We start from the raw sequence: 9,986 nt of genomic DNA on the forward strand, positions 1-9,986 counted from the left end.
TCCCGGTCTCAGCCCCGTGTCCCCACCCCGCTGTCCCCCCAGAAACACACACCACACATCCCATCTCCCATTCATGGGAATCACCACTTTATTTGGATCTGGAGGGGCTTGGGGACACCCCGGGTTTTGGGGCCCGGGGATCCCCCGTGACCCCCTCAGTACGTGCGGACCTTCACCTCCCTGGTCTCGGTGACCACGCGCTGGGTGGTCCCTGTCCCTGCCGTGGTGGCCGTGGTCTCCTTGTCCAGAGCATCCCTCAGGCTGTGGGGAGGGGGCGTTAGGGGTGGGGGCACCCAGGGGTGCCCTCCCCATGCCGGTAGTGTCCCCCCCATCAGTGTCACCCAGCAGGTGATGGAGATGGCATGTCCAGTGGGATGGGCTGGAGTGTCCCAACACCCTGGAGACTATCCCCTCTGGGTGCCACCACTGTCCCCTGGCTGTTCCCAAAATATTGTAACTGCTGGGACCTGGACACTTGGACACCTGGGGTTCATCCCCTCTGACGTCACCATTGTCCCCGTCCCCAGGCCATCCTGAAGGACAGAGCTGGGATATGTGATCTCCTGGGATCATCCCCCCTGGATGTCACTGCTGTCCCCTGGCTGTCCCAAAAATCTTGTAATTGGTGGGACCTGGACACCTCATCACAGGGGTGTCATCACAGGGGTCTCATCTGCCCTGGGTGTCCCCTCCCCATGCCAGGGATGGCACCTGGACACTCAATTCCTGGAATTATCCCTTCCCATCCCCTTCCAAGCCCATATCCCCCCCTCCTCTGTCTCCATTGCCCCCTCACCTCAACTTCCATCCCACCTGAACCCCCCTGTACCTGGATTTCCCTCTCACCTGAACTCCCCCCCTCCGAATTTCTGCCCCCCCGAGCCCTTATACCTGAACTCAGCCCCCAAACTTCCTCACCCGAGCTCTCTGTGCTTACCTTCCCCTAAACCTGAACTTCCCCCTCTCACCTGAACCCCCCTGTACCTGGATTTCCCTCTCACTTGAACTCCTCCCCTCCAAATTTCGCCCCCCTCCCCGAGCCCTTGTACCTGAACTCACCCCCCCAAACTTCCTCACCCGAGCTGTCTGTGCTCACTTTCCCCAAAACCTGAACTTCCCCCTCCCACCTGAGCCCCTGTACCTGAATGCCCGCCCCACATTCTCCCCCTGTACCTGAACTCCCCCCCGATTTGAACTCCCAGCCCCTGTACCTGGCTTCCTTCCCCTTCTCACCCGAACTACACGCCCAGATTCCCCCCTCACCTGAACTTCTAACACCCCGTACGTGGATTCCTTCCCTCTCCACCAAACTCCCTCCTGAACCCTCTCATACCTGAACTTCCCTCTCACCTGAACCCCCCTAAACTCCTCCCCTTCACCTGAACCTCCCCCGACCTGAACTCCCCCCCAGACTTCCTCACTCACCTGAACTCACCCCCCTCCCTGTACCTGAACTTCCCTCTCACCTAAACTTCCCCCCGGCACTATCTGAATTCCTTCCCCCCCCACCTGAACCTCCCGGTACCTGATCCCCTCCCCAGTCCCCCCCTGCTAACCTGAAGCCGTCGCCGCCCTCCAGCAGCTGCCGATATGTCGCGATCTCGGCCTCGAGCCGGTCCTTGAGGCCGAGCAGCTCCCGGTGCTGCTCGTTCTGCCGCTGGAGCTGCGCCCGCACCTCCCGCAGCTCTGCCTCGGCCGCGCTCACCTGGAGCTGCACCTGCGCCAGGTGAGCCCCGGCCCGCGCCTCGGCCTCGGCCAGCGCCGCCTCCAGACCCGCGTTCTGCCGGGATCCGGGGCATTAGAGGGGTTTGGGGGAGTCAGCACCCCGAAAATTTGGGTTGAAAGGGTTCATCCCAAACTTCAGCCTCTGCCAGCACTGCCTCCAGACCCCCGTTCTGGAGGGATTGTGGGGTTTAGGGCGGGTTCACTTTGATCTGAATCTCAGCCTTGACCATGGCAACCTCTAAATCCGTGTTCTGGGGTGCTTGCGGGGGAATTAGGGGGTTTGGGGGGAGCCAGTAACCCTAAATGAGAGGTTTGGAGGATCTGCACCAAGAGGAGTGGGGGAGGAGTCACCTTGGGCTCAGCCAGTGACTCCAGACCTGCATTCTGGGGAATGTAGGGGTTTTGCAGGAGTTCACCCCAAAAACTGGGGGTTCACTCAGAGCTTTGGTCAATGCAGACCCCAAACCTGTATTCGGGGGGATCAGGGGAGGATTAGGGAGTCTTGTGGGGGTTCACCCTGCCCCGAGCCTCAGCCTCAGGCAGCGCCATGTCCAGCCCCAAGTTCTGGGGGATTTGGAGGGTTTAGGGGGTGAGGGGTCAGGACCTCAAAAATGGCCTTTGTGGGGCTAGAGTTGGGGGTTGGGGGTTGGAAGGGTTTTGGGGCTCTGGAGGCAGGGATTAAGGGGAGCTAGGTTTTTATTTTGGGGGGAGTTGGGGGTGTGAGGCTGTGGATTGAGGAATTTGGGGGGGGGTGGGTTTTTTTGGGGGAGTTTGGGGAATTTTGGGGTACCTGGTTGTGCAGTGCCTCAAGGTCAATCTCGAGGGTTTGCAGTGAGCGACGCAGGGCCCCGACAGTGCCTCGTGCCACATCCAGGTCCTTTGTGCTCTGCGTCACCTCCAGGGTGGTCTCCGTGATCTGGGAGGGAAAGGAGGGGTCTAGGGGAGCCTGGGGACAACCTTGGGGTCTGGGGGACAGCAGCCTCGGTCCCACCCACCATGGGCACCCCAAGTCCTGGAGGGGATGTGGGGGAGAGAGACCATCTCAAGAAGAGCCAGACTCAGGCATGGGACCCTAATGGGGGTCCCACATTGTGGGGTGTGCCCTAGAGGGGCTCCAAACTTGGACCCCCTTGGACAGAGGCCATCCCAAAAGTGTCCCCAAGGTTGGACCAGGAACCTCCTGGAGCAGTTCACCCCAGGCCTCCCCCTGGAAACATCCCCAGTGTCCACCCAGGACCCCCTGGGTCTGCCACGCCTCTTCCCCCTGGCTGTGTGGGGCTTCTTTGGGGACCTTCCATGCCAGCCTGGGGACACTCCCCAAAAAGAGTTTCCCCTTTTTTGGGACCCCCCTGGTGATCCCAGACTGGGGATACCCCTATGGACCATCACTGGGGACCCTTGGGTGTGGATTGGTGGGGATTTGGGGTCTCCAACTCCCACCCTTCTGCTTCTCCAGGTCCTTCAGAGTCATTGTCTTGGATCCACAGCTCCCCCAGGATCATTTCGGAGCTGGTTTTAGGTGGGATTTGAGGTTTTTTAGGGTTCCCTACCTGCTGCCCCCACTGCTTCTCCAGGTCCTCCAGATTTTTCTGGGCCAGGGCGTCGTACTGAGCCCGCAGCTCCCCCAGGACCTTCCCTAAATCCTGCGACCGCGGTGCGTCCACCTCCACCGTCAGCGCCGACTGCGAGACCTGCGCCCGCAGCTCCTGCACTTCCTGGAGGCAGGATGGGTCAGTTTGGGGTCCCACAGCCCCTCCCGAGCCCCCCAAGCCCTCTGGACCCACCTGGTCATGGTCCTTGCGCAGCAGGATCAGCTCCTCGCGCAGGGCCTCGATGTCCCCCTCGAGCTGCAGCCGCGTCATGTTGGTGTCGTCCAGGACCTTGCGCAGCCCGGCGATGTCGCTGTCCACCGACTGCCGGATGGCCAGCTCTGCCTCGAACCTGGACACGCCGCAGGAACAGGGTCAGAGCCAGGCTGGGACACGGAGCCCAGCCAGCCTTGTGCCCGTTCATAATCTTGTCCTTGTCCTTGGCCCCGTTTCTATCCCCTGTATCCTTGTCACCCACCCCCATCGGCAGCCCCATTTCCATCCTCAGCCAAACACAGCCTTTTCGTTATCCTCATTCAATCCCCATCACCGTCAGCCCTGTTTCCATCCCCAACATATCCGTCTCCCCATCACTGTCCCATCATCCTCATCTTCATTCCCATTTCCATCCCCATCACAACACTTTCCCCATCCCATTCCCATCATTCTCATCCTGTCTCATATCCATCCTCATTCTCATCCCCATCCTCATCCTCACTTCCATCTCCGTTTCCCTTCCCATTTTCATCCTCATCCTCATCTCCATTTTCAATTCCATCCCATCTCCTTGTCCCACCCTCATCTCATTTCCATCTCCAGCCCCACCTGACCTCACCCCATTGCTGTCTCCATCCATGTTCTTATCCCTGTCTCATCTCCTCTGCCACCTCCACTCATCCTGTCTTTGTACCTGTTCCCATCCTCATTCTCATCCTTCTCTTTGTCTTCATCCCCATTTTCATCCCCTGTTCCTGTCCCCATTCCTTCTCATCCTATTCTTTATCCTCATCTCCAGTTCTGTCCCATTCCTGTCTCCATCCATGTTCCCATTCCTGTCCCATCCCAACTCTCACCTACAGCTGTCCCTGTCCCTGTCCCCATCCAGTTTCCCACTCCTGCTTCCATCTTCAACCTTGTCCTCATCCTGATTCTCATCCTTAGCCCATCCCTGTCCCTGTCCACATCCAGTCCCCATTCCTACTCCTATTTCCACCCTTGTCCTTGTGCACATCCCTGTCCCATCTCCAGCCCCATCCTCATCTGTCTCCACCCCATTCCCATCCCTGTACCCCTCTCCTTCCCACCCATCCCCACTCAGTCTCCATCCCATCCTCATCCTCACTCCCAATGTCCCTGTTCTCCCCCTAGTCCCTATCTCCATCCATTTCCACCCAATTCCCATTCCCACTCCTTTTTCCATGCTGGTCTCCACCCCATCTCCCTCACCATCCTCATCCTCATTCCCATCCCCACTGTTTCCATCCTCGTCCTTGTCCTCATCCCCATCTCGTCTCCATCCCCATCCTCATTCCCATTCACACCCCTATCCTCACCCTCTTCCTCACTCCATCTTCATCCTCATTCCTACTCAATCCCACCCCTACTCCCATCTCCATTCCCACCTTGTTTCCAACTCCATTTCCAACCCTATCCCCATTCCCACCCCATCTCCACCCTCTTTTCCATCATATTCCCACCCCCATTCCCACTCCATCCTCATTCCCAAGTCATCTCTGCCATATTCCCACCCCCATCATTCCCAGTATTCCCATCATTCCCATTATTCCCATTATTCTCATCATTCCCATCATTCCCAGTATTCCCATTATTCCCAGTATTGCCAGTATCCTGCCCTCACTTGACCCGGAAGTCATCGGCCGCCAGCCGCGCGTTGTCGATCTGCAGCACGGTCCGTGCGTTCTCCACAGTGCTCTCCAGGATCTGGGATGGGGACACGAGGACACCCGTGCATACAGGGGACACACGGACATGGGGGCACACGGGAACACACGCAGATACGGGGACATGTGGGGACAGGTGGACACACGGGCGTGGGGACACAGACACGGGTGGACACAGGGATATGGGGGCTCATGGGGAGGGCATGGGGAGACACGGATATGGGGACGCACATGGACACGGGGATGCACAGATGGGGGACAAGTGGAGGGACACACAGACATGAGGGAACACGGGTGGACACACACCGACACGGAGACACACGGACACAGGTGAACACATGGATATGGGGGGACAGGTGAGTGGGACACGTGGACACGCAGACACAGGGACGCGGGGACACAGGGACACGTGTCACCGTCACCGTGGCAGGATGGCTTCCCCGGCCCCCCTTCCCTGCAGGGCCTCGCCCCGGAAAAGCTGCGATAACCCAGGGTGGGGGCGGGGCGGGGGCCTGGGTGTCGGGGAGGGGGGGGAGGGGTGCCGGTCACCTTGAGGAGGCTCCAGGAGGGGCTTTGGGGGACTGGGGGGGCTAATTTACCCAAAAATCGGGGTAAGAATGGAGGGGGGGGCTCCTTCCACACTGCCCCACCGCGGTGGCCTTGGTCACGACCCTTCGCTCCCCCCGCAGGGAGGAAAACCCCCCCGCGCCCCCCACCCACGGGGACTTCCAGACTTCCCCCAAGCCCCCCCACACCCCCCCAGGGACTTACAGACCTCCCAGAGACACAAAGTTCAGCTCTTTCCCTCCCCCTCCCCCGTTAATGTTTAACCCCGGCCCCCCCGCGCCCCCACCTTGTCCCGTAGCTCCTCTATCAGCTCCCATTGCGGGCTCCAGTCGTGGGCGCTGGGTCCCTTTCGGGCCATAAACTCCCGGATTTGGGTCTCCAGGCGCCGGTTCTCCCGCTCCAGGCTCCGCACCTGCTCCAGGTACGTGGCCAGGCGGTCGTTGAGGTCCTGCATCGCCTCCTTCTCGTTGGCCACGGCCCCGGAGCCCCCCAGGAAGACGCTGCTCCCCAGGCCAGCCCCATAACCGGCCCCATAACCGGCCCCAAAGGCCCCCCCGGCGCTGCTCAGGGTGCGGCTGACGGAGATGCGGGACCCCGCGCCCCCCGCCCCCGCGTACACGCTGGCGGCGCTGCCCAGGGGGGCGAAGCGGCGGCCGGGGACGATCCCGGGGGTCCCGAGGGTCCCGATCCCGCCGGAGCGGACGGAGCTGGAATAGACGGTGCGGCGGGAGAAGCTCATGGGGACGGTGCCACGACGGCGGGAGCCCGAGAGTCGCACGGACGGACAGACGCACGGATGGAATTCCGGGCGGGAATTCTGGCCGGGTTTTATAGCCGGGAGCGGCCCCGCGGCACCTCCCCACGGCCTCGCTCCGGGAAGGTGCGGCTGGAGCCGGCCCAGGGCTTTGTTCCTGCGGGGATCGGCCCCAAAACTTGAGGAGTGGGGTGTGAGGGAAAAAAAATCAGCCCCAAAAGTCGAGGGATGTGAGGCAGAGGTTTGGGAGTCTGACCCAGAACTGGGGAATGCAGGGCAGGGGAAAGGGAATCAACCCCAAAACTTGTGGGGTGCGGGGTGGGTGAAAAGGGGTATGACCCAGAACTGTGGGGCAGGAGGCAGAGGGAATGGAATCAGCCCCAGAACTTGTAGGGTGAGGGTTGGAGGGGTGGGTGTCTGACCCAGAACTTGTGGTGTGTGTTCAGAAGAATGGGATCGACCCCAGAATTGTGGAGTGGGGGACAAAGGAATAGGAGTCAGCCCCAGAACTGTGGGATGTGGGACAGGGTCAGCCCCACACATTTTCCTGTCCCCATAGCCAGCCCCACACCACCCTACTGACCTCTGCACCGCTGCAGCCCCTGCCTGACCTGAGACCCCCCTGTTTTACCCTATTCCTACCCTGTTTTGCTCTGTTTTCCCCATTTTGCCCTGTTCATATCCCATTTGCTCATTTTTGCCCACTTTTGTGCCATCCCTGCCTTGCTTTATGTCATTTTTGTCCCATTTTTTGCCCATTTCTCATTTTCCCCATTCCCCCATTCCTGCCTCTTTTTGCTTCATTTTACTCCATTTATGCAAAATCTTCCCATTTTCCTGTTTTGCCCCATTTTGTTGTCGTACCCCATTCCTGTCCCATTTCACTCATTTTTGCCCTATTTTGTCATTTTATCCCATTCTTATCCCACTTTAACCCTTTTTGCCTGATCTTGCCCTGTTTTATCCCATTCATGTCCCATTTATCATTTTTTGCCCAATTTTGCCCATCTCTGTCCAGTTTTGCTGGTTTCCCCCCATATTTTTTTTTGCCATTTCTGCCCATTTCCCCCCATTCCTTCCCCTTTTCCTGCCATTTCCCTTTCCCCCACGTTTTTCTCTGCTTTGCCCCATTCCTTCCCCTTTCATTCCCTTCGTTTTGCCGCATTCTTGCCCAATTTTCCCCATTTTCCCCCACTTATGCCAAATTTTATCCTGTTCTGCCCCATCACCCCCCTTTTCCCCCCTTTTTCTCCACTTTCCCCGCGGGGTCCCCGAGGTGCCGGACCCGAGGGTCCCGGGGGGTCCCGCCCGGGGTTCAGCAGCCTCGTCCCTCTTTGGGGACCCCCTGGGACCCCCTGAAGGGCGCGGGGGGAGGGGCGGGGGTGTCGGGGCTGCTCCCACCCTGGACCTTATCAGGAACATTCCGAGCGTTCCCGGTGGGTGACGTGTCCCACCCGTGTCCCCCCGCCCCCCGTGCTCCCCCTCCCGCCTTGTCCCCCAGTCCCCAAATGTCCCCCACGTCCGTGTGACCCCCCGGTGTCCCCCCACGTCCCCCCGGTGTGTCCCTCTCGTGTCACCTGGTATCCCCCCGTGTCCCCCCCGTCACCTCACGGCCACCCCGGGTTCCCCCCGTGTCCCTCCGTGCCTCAGTGTCCCCAAGGCGAGGGGGGCTCAGCTGGGGCCGTCAAGGGTTTAGGGGGTCCCCGCTGCTCCCTGGGGGGACTCGGTGGTCTTGGGGGCCTGGGGGAGTGTTCTGCAGGGTCTGGGACCCACCCTGCCCCCCTTCGGGGGTTATCTTTGGAAATTCCTTCCTGATAAGACAGGCCGGGCGGGATTTAGGGTGGGAGCAGGATGCGGTGGGAGCCTCTGGGGGGGTGGAGGGGGAGCAGAGCGTGTCCCACCCGGGCGGCGCAGGTTTAGGGGGCTTGAGACCCTCCCTGTGGGGCTGGGCTGCTCAGAACTATGTGACCATCCCCGGTGGAATCTGGATGGATTTGGGAAAGAATGGATTGGGGGAGGAAGGGAGGGAGGGAGGGAGGGAAGGAAGGAAGGGAGGGAAGGAAGGGAGGGAGGGAGGGAGGGAGGGAGGGAGGAGGAGGGAGGGAGGGAGGGAGGGAGGGAGGGAGGGAGGGAGGGAGGGAGGGAGGGAGGGAGGGAGGGAGGAAGGGAGGAAGGAAGGAAGGAAGGAAGGAAGGAAGGAAGGAAGGAAGGAAGGAAGGAAGGAAGGAAGGAAGGAAGGAAGGAAGGAAGGAAGGAAGGAAGGAAGGAAGGAAGGAAGGAAGGAAGGAAGGAAGGAAGGAAGGAAGGAAGGAAGGAAGGAAGGAAGGAAGGAAGGAAGGAAGGAAGGAAGGAAGGAAGGAAGGAAGGAAGGAAGGAAGGAAGGAAGGAAGGAAGGAAGGAAGGAAGGAAGGAAGGAAGGAAGGAAGGAAGGAAGGAAGGAAGGAAGGAAGGAAGGAAGGGAAGGAAGGAAGGAAGGAAGGAAGGAAGGAAGGAAGGAAGGAAGGAAGGAAGGAAGGAAGGAAGGAAGGAAGGAAGGAAGGAAGGAAGGAAGGAAGGAAGGAAGGAAGGAAGGAAGGAAGGAAGGAAGGAAGGAAGGAAGGAAGGAAGGAAGGAAGGAAGGAAGGAAGGAAGGAAGGAAGGAAGGAAGGAAGGAAGGAAGGAAGGAAGGAAGGGAAGGAAGAGGAAGGAAGCTCCCTCTAGGTCCCAACTCCAGAATCCCAAACCCGAGTGCTGACTTGCCCAGCGTGTGCCGCCCTCGTGCCGGGCAGGTCTGGGCTGGAGCCATCACCGCACACACTGGCACCTGTCAGACCCACCTGCACACACCTGAACTCACCTCCATCCATCCATCCCATGCCTTTTTGGGATGTTTTCTCTATTTTGCTGCTGAGTTTGGCACTGGGGACAGGCCCTGGTGAGGCCTGGGGCCAGGTCTGGGGCCAGATTTGGAGTGATGTGGCCAGAGTCCCACACTGTGATTTGGGAACAGGGCTGGGGATGGAGGGCTGGGGTCAGGGCTTGTGGTCTCAGATCTGGGGACATGGGCTGAGGACACAGAGCGGGGGATGGGGACTGGGGTCCTGCCTTGAGGGACATGGGGGCTGGGGACACTGGTATCCCACCAAAGTATGGGGTCAGGGATTTGGGACATGCCATGGACATAGTTTGGGGTCCTAGGATGGGGACATGGGCAGGGACAAAGGTTGGAGGATGGGGGTTGGGGACATGGGCTGGGGGAATAGTTTGGGGTCACAGATTGGGGATGTGGTGCTGGGGACACAGACTGGGGGACACAGGGTGGTGACATTGGTCTGGAGACCCAGAATGGGGGACAAGCTGGGGGCATGGGCTTGGGTCAGAGTTTGGGGGCTGAGACTGGGGGGATCTGGACTGGGGTCGGGGGTTGGGGGCACAAACTGGGTGGACAGGACTTGGTGACATGGAGTCAGG

General features: G+C 59.9%; 1 protein-coding gene across 1 annotated transcript; it reads right to left on the reverse strand.

Annotated features, from left to right (window-relative positions):
• Positions 1-70: 70 nt before the first annotated feature.
• Positions 71-6,654, reverse strand: KRT18 (keratin 18). The gene is made up of 7 exons (XM_064401047.1): positions 6,069-6,654; positions 5,173-5,255; positions 3,510-3,666; positions 3,276-3,440; positions 2,516-2,641; positions 1,557-1,780; positions 71-261 (listed from the first exon to the last, which is right to left on the reverse strand). The coding sequence occupies exons 1-7, from the start codon at positions 6,519-6,521 to the stop codon at positions 156-158; spliced, it is 1,314 nt and encodes a 437-aa protein (XP_064257117.1). The 5' UTR covers positions 6,522-6,654; the 3' UTR covers positions 71-155.
• Positions 6,655-9,986: the final 3,332 nt, after the last annotated feature.

The sequence above is a fragment of the Passer domesticus genome, chromosome 31 (genome assembly GCF_036417665.1).
Source record: "Passer domesticus isolate bPasDom1 chromosome 31, bPasDom1.hap1, whole genome shotgun sequence".
NCBI classification, from domain to species: domain Eukaryota; kingdom Metazoa; phylum Chordata; class Aves; order Passeriformes; family Passeridae; genus Passer; species Passer domesticus.